Genomic DNA, 17,828 nt, shown 5'->3' on the forward strand with positions numbered 1-17,828 from the left:
ATGGCCAACATAAAATGCATATCAAGCTGGGAATCTCCATACAGCATCCAGACTTCAAACATGTTAGAGTTGCAGGGATTAATTTCAGATACAGATCTGAATGCTATGATTGGAGATTTCTATGATAAGGATGTCACATGTGAAATGTCTAATTCAAATCGTACTTAGAGTCATATATCGACATTACTGCCTGATCTTTGTATCATGGTTTTGAACAAGATGTCAAAGGATGCCTGTGAAACTAGGAGAGATAATCTATTCCTCCAATGAGAGAGTGCTAAGAAAAGGTCAGTTTGGGTCAATGTATGCTTGTCTGTACTTACATGTACAACATTCAGATTTATATATTTAAAAGTTTAACCAATGATAAAATGTACATGTAACTCCTTCCCTCTCATTCCTTCTTAATCTGAAGCATCTTTACCTCCGTCTTTTAAAAAAGATTAATGAAGCAAAGCACTAATGACTCAAAGAAAATCAGAAGTTTCACAACCAAATGGCCATCATGCATGGAAAAGTAATTTCATATAGAAGGGCCAGTATTAATTACTTATTACATATAATTCCCGGTATCAGACATCCAAAGTTATAAACATTCCTTAAACTAGAGCCTACAATAAACTGAAATATTGTAGACCTTACATTTGTTGGCAATGAAAGACACAATTCAATTCAATTCAAGTCACTTAATTCCTTTACAAGATTTATGTGCATATTCAAAGGGATATAAAATAAGAATCGGGAAAGTATTATCACGATGATCACGATCTTTCTCATTACCAACACATAAAAATGGCAAAATAATTCCCCAAAGTACTTGTGGATCTTTTTAGATGCTGAAACGCAGAAATCTGAAGATCACATGATCAGGAAAGATCATAGGTGCATAGACAACCAAAATCTGAAAAAAAGTTATAACGGGAACATCTTTGAACCAGACAGAAATGGGAAAGCAAGGTCTTCTCAGACAGACTAGCTTGGCATGACCAAGGTAGATGTAGATGGGGATAGACCCTGATGAGTAATAAGAGGAAACGGGTTTGAACACTCAGACCTACTCACACCAAGCCCTGGAACCAGAGAAATGTCTCCAGCATGACAGCTCCCATTTCCAGCTCAAATCTCTCACCAAGAAATACGCCTGGGATACTGTTTTCATAAAACTGCGATAAGTATGAGTTCACAGACAACATATACAGTAAAACCTGTCTAAGTGGACACCTCTCTATAACAGCCACCTCCCAATAGTGACTGCTATATCCCTTTACTGAAAATTTGTGCTATCTGATTGGTCGAGAGCCCTTCACGTGACTAATCATAATTTCACCAGAAAAAACAAAATTCATCGGATGTCAAAAAAGTTCATGACATCAGAGTAGAATAGTTTTTTTTCCTATTTTGCATCCGACTGAAAACCACGCAATCTCTCGGGCACAGCGCACGACAGGGTGCCTCCACCGGGCAAGTCTAGTGATGCGATGGCGCAGGCGATTTATTCGCTTCTGAGCTGAGCGCAGCGCAGTCAGCACAGGTAACTATGCAATGCTAGCTAGCTGAATCACCAACTTTTCAATAAAACTAAATTTCAATGTGAAATCGCGTCTTGCTTGTTTATAATGAGTCTGTATGGGTGAAAATAAAATTAATGATGGCCACCATTCCATCATCAAAAGATTTGGGCTGCTTGATTTTAGTTCAGCAGGGTTAGTTCACAACCTTCACAACCAGTCCCACCGGTAAGTAGAATATGAGAAGATCGATCTCAGTACAGGAGACGCACAACACCAAACCACCCTGATTGTAGCCTCTTGTCGAGGCCCTGGCGGCTGCTTCCCGAGTGAAGCGAGGGATTTCCTAATTCGCGAAGCGAAATAGGCTTGGCGCGAGCCAGGGCCTCTTGACATCTGGGCTGAATTATATATTCATGAGGAACGTCTTCCTAATGAATATACATGAGTTGTAATATCGCCGGTCACCTAGTAAACCAATGAAATGTCGAAGCTGTTTCGTCCAGGGTTCGGAATACTATAGTAGTCCACTATTCTGCAGGGGATTCAATAAAATGCGGGACACTAAAGGGGATATAACCAGCAAAATGCTACAAGCAGTGGTACTACTACTACTACTGGCCGTAAAAGACCCATCACCGCCCCGAAACTTCCCGGGAGATACTGGTCAGCCGCTGGTCAGACTCGAGTCAAGGGGAAACAACTCTACTCCAGCATTCCCTCACTGCACCGCGGAGAACGATACTCAACACATAGTGGAATCGCATGAAAGATAACATTTTTTCCATATCCTGTGGGTAGATTTACAAAATCATCTCGTCCTTTCAGTGCAGATTTAATTTTATCGACTTGCAAATCCTTTAATCGGTCAATATATAGCATTTTAGAGGCATATTCAATGCTCTTTGATATTTCGTCGTCACTCTTCGCCAAGAATCCCGGGTCGCCATTCAAAGATGAGCTCATGAATATTCAATATGACGTCATAGCAGCCCGCGCTCACATTGGATGATTTGGTCGGTATATTGGTAAAAACAGTAATTTAACAAAAGAAAGTCGGTGCAATTCGGCCCAGATGTCAAGAGGCCCTGTCTCGCGGCGCTCTGCTTCGCTCTCTCCCTTGCTTCGCTGTGTTCGCTCGGAAAGCAGCCGACAGGGCCTCGACAAGAGATTACCCTGAGTGATGCTTGGGAGCCAGCAGTAGCGAAGCGCAGTCTATTCAGGAACCGGCTAGCTTAGATGATAGCCAATTTTGCACTAATTAATTAGAGCTATGCCGATCAAGATTTTGCCCAGATCATGGAGATGGGTCAATTAGGACTAGATGACCAATATTTTTCATTCAAACTTTAATATGGAAGGGATACAAAACAAATATACCGGGCGTTTCTTTCGAAAGTATAGTGGAAGTATACCGTTGGTCTGGCAATGTTACTATTTTCTATTAGTAATTGCCAAACCAACCTCGGATAAAATATTCCCACCATACTTACTCAAACAGGGTATATTTGTATACTGGAACCACATACATAGAACCTGACTATAGCAGTCAGACAGTCACCTGTTTCTAAAGGACACATGATATGTTTTCCTTGGGTAACCAAGTTTCATGGTATACTCTTAAACACACACTTCAAAGAAATGATGGTGAAGTTTTTTCATGGCAATTTTGATGGTTTTGTGAATGGAAAATGGTCTCTTGGTTCATTCTCTAGTGAATGTTTTGTTATTTTATTCTCCATCCTTCACCTAGACATATGCCAGGGCATCGTTTCATGAAATTGAAAAAAATTTAATGTAAAAAATATGCACATTCATCATCTACACAAATAAATAAGTTTGAAACAGCATCCTGTAATTATGAGAACTTTCAATGTCATTTCTATATTTTTGATCTTGCGAATTTGATGTAAAATCACACATCCCCAAGAAAACAAGATACAGAAGAAACAGAATCTCCTGTGTGGGTTGTTGAGACGGTGAAGGGAGGATTGCGCTTGACTTTGTAAGTGATACTTAACCTATTCCCACTTCCGCAAGGGGCAAATCTCTACCATCAATCGTAGCTAAATGATAACCGATGGTCCACTGTGCATTGGGGGAGGATTATTGGAAAAAACAACTCAGCTTGGCTTGCTGCTCACACACCGGAAGTAGAAGAGGCAAAGATTAGATACCCACCGATAGCATGACATTAGACTGATGATTACATCATTAAGTGACTCTGAAAGGAGGGGGAAGACATACCTTAAAGGTTCCTCTTTTATTTCTATGTGTATCTCTATAGAGGGATGGAATAGATCCTCCTCCTTTTTGTGTATTTACATACCAAAGGTAGGAAGAGAGTTTCTATAATATGACTTTATTACTTCTAGGCTATAACAGGATTTCATTGAATAATAGGGAGAAAATCAGGAAATACAACTTATAATCGAAGAATTCTTGCAAAGACTGAAATAGTAATCCAAGAGATTTCACTTTATAGCATTACCACAGGCATGCACTTTATGAATAGGCAAGCAAACAAGTTTAGGACAACTCTCTAAAAATTGTCTGTAACATATTGAAAGTTTTTGAAATAATGAAATTTGATTGTTTGAGCTATTGCCAGTGTGTTTCATAAATCATAGCTCTCATAGTAAGTTGAGTATTGTTTGAAAGGGGAAACAGTTTACCTCTAACTATATTTTTCATTATTTGCCATTATTAGTGTTTAAGGAAAAGGGAGTATCAGTCTACAACAAGATGGATTATCGCTTACTTCCTGAAAGGCAAATAAGTTTTATTGCTCTTACATGGTCGTTATGGCCTTTTTGCAGTAGCTGAAATATCAACTTGAATAATACATGCCCCTCTGTCACGTAGATAACACAGTAGCAAGCTAGGAGGGATAGATCTAAAGTAATAAACAAATATCATCCTTCCTGTTGATTATCTTCGTATTCCGCTATATATCTTAAAGCGGATCTATTCTGACAGTGGCTCTGTAGTTCAATGATACAGGATCAGGAAACAGATCTTTATCACTGGACTATGTAACGCATGACGTTCAGGATAGGTCTGGATCATATGATGTCACTAAACACAAAGCCTATATAAATAACAATCTACACAATACAAATTATCATAAGTACCAGTTCAAGAATCTAAACAGTACATTAGAAGGTCATTCCCTAGTCATTATTAGGCAAGGATCATTCACAAACTTGACGATCAAGATGGCATCCACTCAAAACAATACAACGGATCTTCTGGAGAAGCTAAAGCAAGAGCTGAGAGCAGGCGATTCTTGGGCAACTCCCAAAGTTGCTCTGATCTGTGAGGAGATAGATAAAGCATTTTGGAAATGTCAAGACAAGGCAGAATTTACACAGTTTTTCTGTGATTGTGGTGGACCAGGTAATAGATTTTTACTTTTATACTTTTAAAATGCCTTGTGATACACCAAGATATTGGACTTGCAACTTGTATAAAAATAATGCTGAACAATCTTGCTGTACTCTGAACAACGCTTTAGTAATACATTAGAAATACATACGCTACATCGTGAATCTCATCTTTTCATAGCATATACATGTAGAAGGAGAAAAAATACTACCCCCCTGGTCAATCTTGCTCTCATTCCCTTCCCTCTGAGAAATTTCTCAATGTCTTTGTTTACCTACATGTAATCCTTGTTCTTCAGTCTATTAACCATTTGATATAACTGCCATTTAACCCATTTAGCACTTTGTCTAATTTCTAATTTGGCTATACCTATTTTTTTTTATATCCACTTGGTCTAACACCATTTAATCAAAAATTTATATGGTTAGATGAAATGTCTAAAATGTTTAAGAACAACATTTTCATTTGACAATTATTAGTAGATGGAGCAGAAATTGGACGATCTGGTCATTAGAATAAATAAGGTTTCTGCTATGTGGGTATAAGAAGAAGTGTAGTGTACATAGACCAAATGGCAATAAGACCTAACTGCTAATAGACCAAATGGGGTTAGCCCAAGTGAAATCAGACTGCCTGAGAAATAGACTAACTGCTGGTATACCAACTGAATATAAACCTTCCCTCTTCCCAATATCCCATTCTTCTCCATCCAGAGCTCCTTGTTTCTATTCTCAAGAAGTTTGATGAGGATGGGCTCTTCAGTGCCTGGGAGACTGCTTCCATTATCTACAACTGTCTATGCAACATGAGTGAGGCCAGCCTACCACTGTCTGTTCAGCTTGGACTGCAGGGCATGGTGAAGCTATGTGCCAACAATATTGTGAAATATGCAGAGAAGATGCACCTGAAGGTAATCAAAGGAGTGGTTTTCTCAGAAACATACATGTCTGCAAATGATAATATTGGCAAAGTTGTAAAAAAAAATTACAACTTTTAAAAAGTTTTACTTGCCAAACTTTGTACAACTTAAACTACATACATGTGCCAGCATCCACAGTAAGCCCTCAAAAAGGCAAGCCATGTTTTTGGAAAACTACCCTAGAACCACTGTTGGTAATTGAAGGGCAGAAAGGCAGCTGAGGTGTGCACCTAAAGTAACCACCTCCATCGCCTTTCTCTGGCAAAAGTCTTGGCATTTGCAAGTTTCAATATTTATCCATTATGCTTTACCTATAAAAGGAGGTGGAAGATTTTTAGAACTACCAGTAGATAATTCTTCTCTTTTTTTCCTCATTTGTTCAGGATGTACAGGATCTGGTTCGGATTTCACTGAGCATCCTCTGTAACCTGTCGACCGCACCCAACAACCGAGTGATCTTCAGGCAAGAGGGGGTGGCGGAGAAGATGCAGCCGTACCTAGCTGGGGACCCTTTTCTCAAATCCATCTGCATGATTACACTTTCATGCATCGCAGAAGAGGGGCAGGAAGCCACCTTGGCTCAACAAGGAACAGGTGAGTTTGGGTACTGTTTCATAAAACTGGCCATCAATTGCATGATAGAAGCTTCTAGAATGAGCTACTGAAATGGTACAATTGATATTAAAGCCATCTATGCTCTCATGGTGTATCTTGTGAAGGTATTTGACAATGCCTACCTTATTTTGTAGTTGCCTCATGCCTGACAAATAAAACCAATCCATCAATATTCCAATTGGAATTTACATACATGTAAGGACTGGTTTGACCCGGGGGGGGGGGGGGGGACACTCAGTGTATAATGCATGGTGGGTACGTGCCGCGGAGAGACCCCCCATTTTTACACTCAAATTTCGTTCCAAGGCATAGCATTTTTATTTTTAGAAAAAGAACAAAGACATCTGCTCCAAAGCATAGCATTTTCTTCTTATTGAGAAAAAAATAATAAAGAAATCCAGTCCAAAGCTTCGCATATTTTTTCGTTACGTTGTTCCGGCCACATTGATCCGCTACAATGAGCTGCATTTTGGGTGAAAAGCGGCCCGCAAAGGGCTGTCCGACCATCGCATCTGCACGAGCGCACCCAGCGCCCGTGCCACCGGGCTAGCTGCATGCACGTATGCTCGTTCCATAGGGATGCATAGGCACTCACACACAGGCAACCCGTTCCAAGGACCCCCGTTTTCACAAACATTTGTTGTACCAAAGCCTGTTCCTGAAGACCCTCCTTTTTACAATAACCCCGCTCACTACAAGTCAAGTGAAAACACAGATTTCAGTGAATTTCAAGAGTAGATTTCAAGCAAACTCGACATCTACATGCAGTCTCAGACACGGTCATTCTAAGACTAAAATCTGATCTATCATGTCATGGTTTCTCAACAGACACAACAGAATACCTGGTAAGGATACTCAAGGATGCCATCAGGAGTCCGGACAGGAGATACAGAGGTCTGTGTGATAGAGAGATAGCTCTAGCCCTTGGACGGCTGGCTGTACACGATGGCAACAAATTCAAGGTACACTGGACAGGACTGCTGTCTTATGCCACTCACACCAGCCAAACCAACCCCAGAATAACAAAAATATTAAGTTATTACCAAATGACAAATCATTGAGCGATTTGGACTTCGGGAGAGTTGTGTTGGCGTGACTGTAGCATTAATGTACATGTACAGCATTCTATTCTTGAGATAATATGCATTCCTTGATATCATTACTTCTAAATAATAAAAAGTCAAACAGTTTAAAGTTGGCAATGTAGCATAAACAGGAAGAAAATATTTGTACTGCAGTAGAGCTTGATCTCAAACTGTGAGATTCGTTATCCAATGATATCAGTACTTTGGTCTCTGCACACCATACAAGATGTTTATTTATGAGGTTGACGAAATAGTTTCCTGTTGTGCATGAGTTATTCAAACTTGTATTCATACAGTCAAACCTGCTTTGATGACCACCTGTTCACAGAGACCACAATCTGCTTATATTTCACTGTATTTTGATCAAAATCACTTGATTATTTTTCAGATCATTGAAGGAGGAGGACTCCCCCTTCTGGTGGAGATGCTCAAGTTCGACAACGCACACTCTCAACAGGCTGCAGCCGATACCATCAAGGCACTAGCTTTGTCTGCTGGCCTGCGTCAAAGGTTACAGGAAGACGTAGACTGTATGAGGGCACTAGAATCACTTAGTCAGTCTACAGACACTAGCATATCAGACGCTGCGAAAGGGGCATTATGGGTAATCAGGCATGGATGAACTTCTGAGGATTGGAAAATGGGGAGTGGGAGGGGAAGAGTGTGTGAAAGCATAGGAACTAAGATTACAAGAGTGGCATAAAACATACCAAAAAATACATTGAATATATGTAATAGTATGTTTTGTGTTTGTTCTAAATTACTGATTGATATGGTTTGTTGTTTCCTATTGTTTACTATGTTTAAATTCCAAATGTAACTAGGGGATCACAATACATTTATGTTACCAGATTTAGCTGTAGTAAGACAACATATTTGACTTATTAAATAATCTGTGAAATCACCTTTCCGAGGGGGGAATCATCTCTTATCCTGAGAACAAATGTAGGTCCCTGACAGTGTACCAGTGCTGTTCAGTCACTAACTTGAACTTGGCCATCTTTAAAGGGCAAAACAGTTCAAAACATATTTCACCTCTCAAAACCTGTTCTATAATTGGCTCCATTCCTGGCGGAAGAACTCTCTCGGAAGACACCATAAAATGACCATATCCAACCCTTTTCCTTTCTCTAAATTCCCCTCAGTTTTCCTGACTTCTGTGGTTAAAATGTTACTCCATGTACATGGTACACCATATGGTGGAGTTTAATTTAATGCTTCCCATCGCCCCTCTCCATCTAAACCATCTTTGTACTGATGCATAGAGCCATGCTTACCGTTCATCAGTTTCATGTGTAGTGGTCAGGAAAATCCCTTCTTGATGATAACCAGAGATGGTGATGACTAAACAATTTCTTTGCATGCAATGGTCATTTTATTCAACTTCGATGTCACATACATGCAGATGGCCAGTAAACTAATAAGTATCTTTCAATGCCTATGGGTCCAAATGGTCATTCTAAGATTCATCAAACTGGGAATATAAATAATCATCAAAAAGGGAAATATATATGATCAAATCAGCTATTTCTGATCATTCATCTTCCTGACACAACAAAAAATGCCATAATTTCTTATTGTCCATTGTCACGCGATACCTTGTACTTCTATTAAGTGATATCGTGGGATTAACTACTGTTAAACTTTGGTTTAGGATATGAAGATGATACATCTAGTTTTGAACTTGAGTTTTAACAACTCTACTAGTTATTATAAAGACTACTTAAATGACTCTTCATGATGACGGCAGCACTTGGCATATGTGACTTTGTGTTAGTTATTTAGTTTTAATCAATCCTCTTAAAAGTCTACTGCTAAAATTTGTTTGCGTTTCTCCAGATTTCATAGATCTGTTTATGTATTCCTCAGATATTACACTGGTAGCCAATGATATCGAACCTATATGTACAATTAATGTACATGAGTCCTTAATTAAAAAACTTTTGAGTGACATAGAATTTATACCATTCTGTTATGAATGTGGAGAGTGTTATTAACTTGCTCAAGTTCAGACTTGTGTATGCGTAATAGCAATACGATTTCATTCAGTCATATCCAAAATATTTATCTCAAATAGTGACCCATGGTTTATTGCATCAAGGTGAAAGAATTTTCCTACTTTACACCAGTTTCTTAAAAAAATTAAGATAGAGGAAAGATTACTCATGTGGTCAGTGTTTTGGGCTTGTTGATATTTCCTCTCAATTCACAGTGAGTAATTCACAGGGTCACAGAGACTAATCATAAACACTTCTCTATTCTTTTATTACTTTTGCTGTTATTGACTAAAATTCCCTTTGAAATCAGAGAAAATGCATGCTGATATTGTGTTCATTCATTGTCGATGCAAGTAGAAAAAATGTCTATCAAGTCAGGTCCAATTACCACACAGAAGCAATTTTCCTATTAAAGAAGAAAATAATTAACAAGGATGTTATTGTTTTAGTAAATTTCCTTTTTCAATTATCCCTTGTCCTCTTTATGGCTTTATAAATTGATGAAGCCTTTTTTATTTTCATAGTCAAAAAAGAGTAAAAATCATTTAAATTTGTACACTCTCTGTTTTTCATCTCTTCTCTCTTTACCTTTTCAATTTGTGTCAGACTTATGTTTGATGAAATTCTCATGGTGCAAAACTTGACAGGGTAGGAGAGCCATAAAGAATAGTTAGCTATCTCCTTCCACGACAGCCGTGCTTTCTGAGAATTGCTTTGCACGTTTTGAGAATTGCTTTTTGATTCATGTCTAATTGTTATATCTCACAACATCATTTCATCAATGTTTTTACTGTGAAATTGCCAAATAAATGATGATAATAATTGAGTCTTGCATCCATAGTTTGAAATAAATTATTTTTGAGTATGTCAAATCCTGAGATAGCCTTTGCTAAAATGGTTCCATGATAATTTCCACAAGGGAGGGTTGGCAACTTTTCTGGGGGATGTGGGAGTTTTCCGGGGGGGGGGGGCATTCTCTTCATATTAAGCTGTTCTCTGGAGGTCCATCTGCACAAGCCCAAGTTTTCAAATGATTTCTGATCCACCAAATAATCCCGATCTAAACAATCTCGAGATTATTTGTAATGGAGACACAATCATCGGGATAGTTCGCTGGATTAATCTCGAAACTGCAATCCCAAGTCAACTTAGGATAATTTGCAAAATAGCGCGCTATTTACGAATTATCCCGCTAATTCGCAGGTGCAGATGCACTCGGGATTATTTATTCACAGCATCACATCATAATGCATCAATGCCTCGCTCGAGCACGAATTGCTCTTCTTGCGCTGGTGGAGATGGGGTTTCATGAATCTTCAGATTAATCGCGAAGAGGGCCGATCGCGCTAAAATCTCAAGATTGAGCAAACTCGGGCTGGTGCAGGACCGCCTTGGGAGAAGTTATCCTTATGGGAGTTGTCCTCCGGAAACCTATCCTCTGGGGCAATGAGTTGTCCTGATATACACTTGTTGAAAAAAAAATTGTAAACAAATGCTGTGTCAATTACAGTGCCTACAAGAAGATATAGACTGTGAAGTATACTTACTTGAATCAAAGGATTCCTTGTAAAACAAAAATAAACACTCATCAATTCTTACATCTATTTTTAAAAAGGCTCGGGTTTGAGACAAGGCTGGCTATTAAAGTCACAAGATCTAATGTAGTGTGAAATACACATACATGTATGAATTAAAGAAAATAGTACAAGTATAAAATAAAGTGTAAAAACACACATTCTGACCACATGATATGACTAATACTTCCACTTAGATACATGTGATGGTATTTCCTATATCAGAAAATCCATTCTTCTCAAAATAATAATATTTTTCAAATCTGGTCTCAGAGTCATATTGTTTTTAATGTAATAGATGTTCTAAAAGATGTGAGAAAACACATTCAAGGGGGGTAAATAGGGCTGGGAAATAACCAGAAGATTGGGATTCAAAATGTAAGATGATGCTCTCACCTTTTCAAATGAACCCTAAAAATATAAGGATTCATCCATAAGAGGGCGTCTACCCCAAAAAATGCAAGTCTATACTTGTGAAGGTGAAATAGGAATACAGATCTTTAATGAGTCCTCTCTTTGTACAAAGAATATTATACATACTGTCAGCAACATTTTGATTTTAATAACAAGTTATTATTCAAGTTTTTTATTCAATAGCCAGTATCTTTAACAAGATCTCACCAGGCACAAATTAGACCATTATCTACAAGTACTATTCATTCTCATGGTGTGGATTGAAAACCATCAATTTCATCTGACCTACATGCATGGACTTTGTGAATAGGAATTTAAGAAATATCTTCAAAGTGTACGAGTAGTACGGTAACTAGAAGCACAAAAGGCAAATAGATTCACAAATATGTTGCCCAATTTATGACTCAATATATTTTATCTGCATTAGAAAGAATCATTTTACCAAAAGAACTGAACAAACCAAAGAAATTGATCTTTCTTTTCACACTTCTCTTCATATCCACGCATCTACCTTAAAAATGAGCAAAAATTTGAGAAGGTACCATGTACATAGATAGCGAGTTTAGTGAAAGGTAGGAAATTGGAAAAAGTCTGAAATTGGATAATGCAGATGGGCCAAACAGAGGTTAAACCTCAAATCCGACTCCCTACACATCTGCTCCAGTGAAAGACAGGGAAGAAATTTGCTGCCAAAATTTTTTAGGGGTAATTTCCTATTTTCATGGGTCTACAAAGTGGCGATCATCACCCATTTACCAACCATCTGCCACTCAAATTAAAGAGCAATTATTGCAAGAAGATTGGATTGCATGATAAACTGATGAGGTCAATCAAGAAGGAATAACAACAGAATTGAGAGGGGTAATAGAAAGAGGAGGGGTAACTGAAAGGAGAGGGGTAAACTGTCAAGAGGGAGGGGGTGTCTTTCATATCCATAAACCCTTTGAGCAGTTACTCCGTGCACTGTTATAAATCTTCTATCTCTAAGTTCTATCTCTCTTTTCATTGATTGAGTTGACTGGACATTTTTTAAACAGATAATTTCAATAAATCCCACTATGGAAAGCCAAAAATGACAAAATTTTTTAAGTAGTAGATGTATTGTCTACTTGGTGTCAATTTAATAAATTTTCTCTCAAGAACAGATACATCAAGACATAAAGATACATGTTATATCATTCCACACGCAAAGTACAGAGAAATAGATATGCTACCACATTAAGACCCATGATCCTATAATCTACGTTGTTCCACTAAACACTCTCATATCCGGTCTTATCACTAAATACGAATGGACACCAGTCCAAAGGTGGGTTGGATGAACAAAGTTGCAGTATTGATATACATAGATAGGAAAAAGTGGGCATACAGAAAAGAAAAAAATTAGGTTTGAAAGATACAGTGGCAAGTAGCAATTAAAGAAAACTGTTACTTAGAAAATTGTTTGTTCACAATAGGGTATTTCATTTTTTTTTTAATATGCATGGTTCAGTGAATGAGGTATATTAGTTCCGAAGACAACCTGCCTGTATCAATTCACAATTCTCTTTCCCACATTCTCCAATACAGCCATCAAAACAAGCAAACAAGCCTCATTCCTTAAACAATTAGAGTTTGACAGAGCTAGGAAGTCCCAGAAGACAAGCCTGAATTTAGGGAAAAAGAAAGAAAAACCTTGATAAGAGAAACACCTCTCACAACTCAACAAAATGTGTTCACTTTAGTAATGCTAGTCACATCGGAAAATCTTACTCAAAACCATCCAAAGGTATGTCATTGGAAATAGCTTTGATCAGTTTGAGTTGAACTCACAGATGTGGCTGGGGCATGATAGTCTACTAGCAAGAAGAGCTATTTTCTGAACATATACTTCGTGTGAACAATATAGGCCTTGAGAATTCAAAATTTTGAAGTATTAAAAAAAAGTAAAGCTAGTCACTCGATTTCTACTATCTAAGTGGAGGATTAAAAACAATTAAAAGTACTTCAAAACCAAAAATTGTCACACACTTTGGGGACTTGGGGTTTTTGTTAATGCATTGCCTTACATTGTATACTAAGTGACAAAATGTAAATTAAGACGCAGATGAACAATGTGAGTATAACTCAGCAATATAGGACAATATAGGCCTACTATACCTCCAAAGGTAGCTATTACCTGATGATTTCCCCTTACTCACAATGTGAACAGTGCTCGAAAACAATCATCATAGCTTCATTTCCCTAGATAGTTGTAACAATCAGAGTAAATTCAATCTACTTTCCTGCCCCCCTTCTCGTGGGGCACATTTGTTACTTCTCCTCACAAAAAAAATACTCAAGGAATGAAAAACTTTGCTGGTTCTCAACCAATAATGGAATTTGTTGTGAAATTTGGTGGTAATATGATCTCCATTTTGTGGCCTGAAAAGAAATAAATTTTCTTGTTTCATATTTAGGAAGGGGGATATGCAGTGCTATGCACAGTTCCAAATCATGAATTTCTATTTTTCATTGACATAACAAACCAGTTTACATACATGTACGCCTACATGTCTTAAGACAGAGCTTAAAAAAGAGCCAGTAAATGTAATTTTCTCACCTGAGAAACAAGCATTTTGAACCTACAAAATAGCAAGTCTATACGTATGTATGCTGTTTATTACTCGATCTCTTTTTTTTCTTCTATTTTTTTAATTGATTTATTTTTTTGCTTACTGATCAACAGTCTGTAACCCTTGACTATTGCAGTGATTCAAAATTTAGGGGCTACATTTCCAAACGGTGATGGGTAAACTTTCAAAACAGCATTAATATACAACTATTTCCATTGGTTAATCTAGAAGTTGGGCAATCTAACTACAGGTAAGGTCTCACTAGACTATTACTTTCCATAAATTCAATCCAAATCCAGCAACAAAAAATAACCTTCGTTTCAATTTAGTACTTGTACCTTTGCACACATAGGCATGGTTCAATATGTTCCCTCATCAATTTGCCATTTTCCCTGCCATAACACAAGGCCATTCCGACAAGCTATGAATGAAAATATCCCCAATGGAAAGCTGGTTTTTATGATTCCAATTTCTACTAATTTCAAATCCATTATATCCGACTATATAAAGTAAACTAGAAATGATTTATGCTTTACATGATTCAGGAAGTGGTCAAACATGGTTTTAAAATTTCTTGGAATTTAATAAATTATCATTTTGGTGCTTTATTATTTGATTCTGTAGGCCTGTCTCCACTAGTCTAAGTTTTCAAAATTATCACAGAGTTTTCTGATCCTTCACGTTTTACACACATCCACAGGAGTTACAAGACAAATGCAGATCACGTTTCAAGGTTCATGAGCCTTAACTATATTGTATTATCCACTTACCACCTAGACTGATAATTCTAAACTTCATGGCCCGTATTCTGAAGTCAGTTTTAACTTAAACTCAGGTTTTAAGTTGTGGTTTAAGTATAGGAAGCCAAAAGTATCAAATTTTGTTATTAAGTTGAACGTTTCTTATGTTTATTGTGCTCTTTCCCGATTCATTGATGGTGAAGACAATAATCTATTCATACTTCCTAGCAATTATGAATGATTTGAGAGCCGAATTAGCTGATATATGATATCTCTACCGTTAGTGATTTATGTAACAATTGGCTATCCATACTTAAACCACAACTTTAAACCTGAGTTTAAGTTAAACGGTTTGCTATCAGAATACGGGCCCATATTTTTAGTCATTTTACTGTACTTTATATGTATTTGTATTCAGGAAAAGACTTCCTATTTTAAATAGATATTTTCTTATTTTATAAACAATAATAAAAAAATCCATCTCTATCAGTCTGAATTTTCAAATTATCCCTCTACTTTCTTTTTAGAAAGTAATCCTGATGAGATTTTGGTAAAAAGGGGTGTTAGTTGGCAAATTATCAAGCTAGTTTGCAAGAAAGTTGGATTCAAATTATTCATGAGAAATGATAAGTCCAAGATTGCTAATAACCTTGCACTAGACAATATCTGAAGAAGAGCCTACTCAAGTTAACCAACAACTGAGTGCTACTAGACAATGAACCTCACAAATCATCAAGTCCACTCCCACAATTGACAAGACCCCCTTCTCTTGAACTGTCCAGTCCTGACCCTAGCACGGACCAGCTCCCTCGGGCCAAGAACTCTACGGACCATACCTTGAGTGATGTGGAAATTAGATTCAGACAAAAGGGTTCGGGTTTCTGGTCCGAATGCCTCTGGGTGATGCGGGCTTACACCTAGACAATTTAGTTTCGCTGGACTTGAGAATGGGGGAGGGGGTGTCAATGAGGACAAAACAGAATGCAGAGTGACAATGATTAGACCCCGAGGGCAGTGTTGACATTGTATTTCACTCTCAATGATTGAAGAGCTGTTGTTGGTCCTATATGAAGCAGTGAACAGAAGCATAGAACAAGAGCTAATCAGGGGATGATTCAATGGTAATTAAATTTGTCTGGTTGGGGCTCTAGACCCACAGGGGAAAGGTAATAGTCTCTAGTTTACTCTCACTTTTGAAACTCAAGATTTTAAAAATCTATTGAAGTAACAGTAGCCTACATGTATATACACATTCATGTGAAGGATGAAATAATTTTTTTAGGCACAGCAAATAAGAAGGAATTACCGGTAGCACAAATTGATAATTGACACTCTAAAACTTTGCTCCCACGATGAAATGAACAATTTTCTGTTCCCATGGGCTGATGTTGTCATAAAATATTAAATTAATAACCGGTTTTTTGGATATTCATTTCTACATGTATGTGCTTGATTTCATGTTCCCTTTGGTGATGTTTCACTTGGTAATAAGAGCAAATAGAAGAGAGACCAAGTGACTAGAAGACAAAATGGTCATTAGACCTTCTGAAAATATTTTTCAAAATGAAACATGGACTGAAAGAGGTTTTACTTGGGCCCATGTTGCCCATCTGATAAAACCTAATAGTTTTAGGGTCTACCAAGAATGCATGAATTGCAGTCCATAACATCTCTACTAAGTCTAAGGGATAATATGTATGTTTACTCAGGGCTAAGTATTAAACTTGTTTAGGAAAAGTCAAAGGGTTAGGGGGAAGAAAAATCACAACTACATCTATGAATATGCATTTCTCAGGGGGCTACCCCTAATCTTGTTAGCACCAAGACCATTAAAACGTTGACCCGCTATTAAAAATTTGCTGATTCATTTCGCTTGGACCCAAACCCTCTCCTGTTGGATTAAGATCAAAAGAAAGATGATACTTGATCAATGATGACAATCACTACTCTACAGGATTTTTCTTTTTCTTGTGGCTTGAACGATGAAATAAAAAGAGACAGACCACAAATTTCAAGGGACATGCTGGACATATCATGTCATCAAATATGAGTATCCAAAATTTTGACCACTTCTTCCAAAGGATAACTTTGGGAATGGTGTTGACTCAATGTGGGTCATCTTGTAGGGGTTAACACAAGAATCCAACATTTTTATAGCTAATTCCTATAACACCTGTCATATGATTCATGCATTGTCTACAGACATATTTTATACTCACTTGGAGCATGGAGCTTACAGATTAGCTCCATGCTTTGAGCATGGAGCTGTTTAAGTCTGATACTATTTGAACACTCGTGCTAAAGTCACATCTGCAAAATTACATCCAGGCTGATCAAAGTTAATATGTTACTAAATAAAAATAATGTCATATACATCAAGGGTAGCAACCTCAGTTCTGAAAACTGTTCTACCAGCAGGCCTGCTTAAAGGACAAGTCCACCCCAACAAAAATATGATTTGAATAAAAAGAGAAAAATCTAACAAGCATAACACTGAAAATTTCATCAAAATCGCATGTAAAATAAGAAAGCTTTAGCTGGGCTGCCTATAGGTGCTCAAGCATTCAAGGAGTTTGTTCCTACTGGGTATCCATTTAGAACACCTGGGTGGACAGTGACAAGAACTGTTGCATCCTACATGTACATGTATAAAAGAATATAAAGTAGATTGGTGTCTAGTCAAGAGAAGGATGTTGGGTGCCTCTTAAGGATTGAAACCCAGACCCTGTGATTCACAGTCAGGAAACTTTAAAATCGTTAGACCATAACACCACTACACCTTTATTATAATCCATCCAGCTCCTATAAACCTCATTCTCTGAGATGATCTATCATGGGTTTGATGCTATGCCTTGTAAAGAGCAAACCTTCATGGTATTTCATGTGTTAGCTGTACATCATCATCAAAACTGATTTGATGTTGATGTCGCAGCCGCCGTCAGAAAAGCGGCGGCGAGACAAAAATGGTCATTGGAGACAGAATGCCTTTAAAAAG

The 17,828-nt window shown here is 37.6% G+C and overlaps 1 protein-coding gene across 1 annotated transcript; it reads left to right on the forward strand.

Annotated features, from left to right (window-relative positions):
- The first annotated feature begins 4,575 nt into the window (after positions 1-4,575).
- Positions 4,576-10,337, forward strand: LOC129269214 (uncharacterized). The gene is made up of 5 exons (XM_054906681.2): positions 4,576-4,907; positions 5,609-5,805; positions 6,198-6,408; positions 7,258-7,391; positions 7,903-10,337. The coding sequence occupies exons 1-5, from the start codon at positions 4,727-4,729 to the stop codon at positions 8,134-8,136; spliced, it is 957 nt and encodes a 318-aa protein (XP_054762656.2). The 5' UTR covers positions 4,576-4,726; the 3' UTR covers positions 8,137-10,337.
- The last annotated feature ends 7,491 nt before the right edge of the window (positions 10,338-17,828 follow it).

The sequence above is a fragment of the Lytechinus pictus genome, chromosome 10 (genome assembly GCF_037042905.1).
Source record: "Lytechinus pictus isolate F3 Inbred chromosome 10, Lp3.0, whole genome shotgun sequence".
NCBI lineage: Eukaryota > Metazoa > Echinodermata > Echinoidea > Temnopleuroida > Toxopneustidae > Lytechinus > Lytechinus pictus.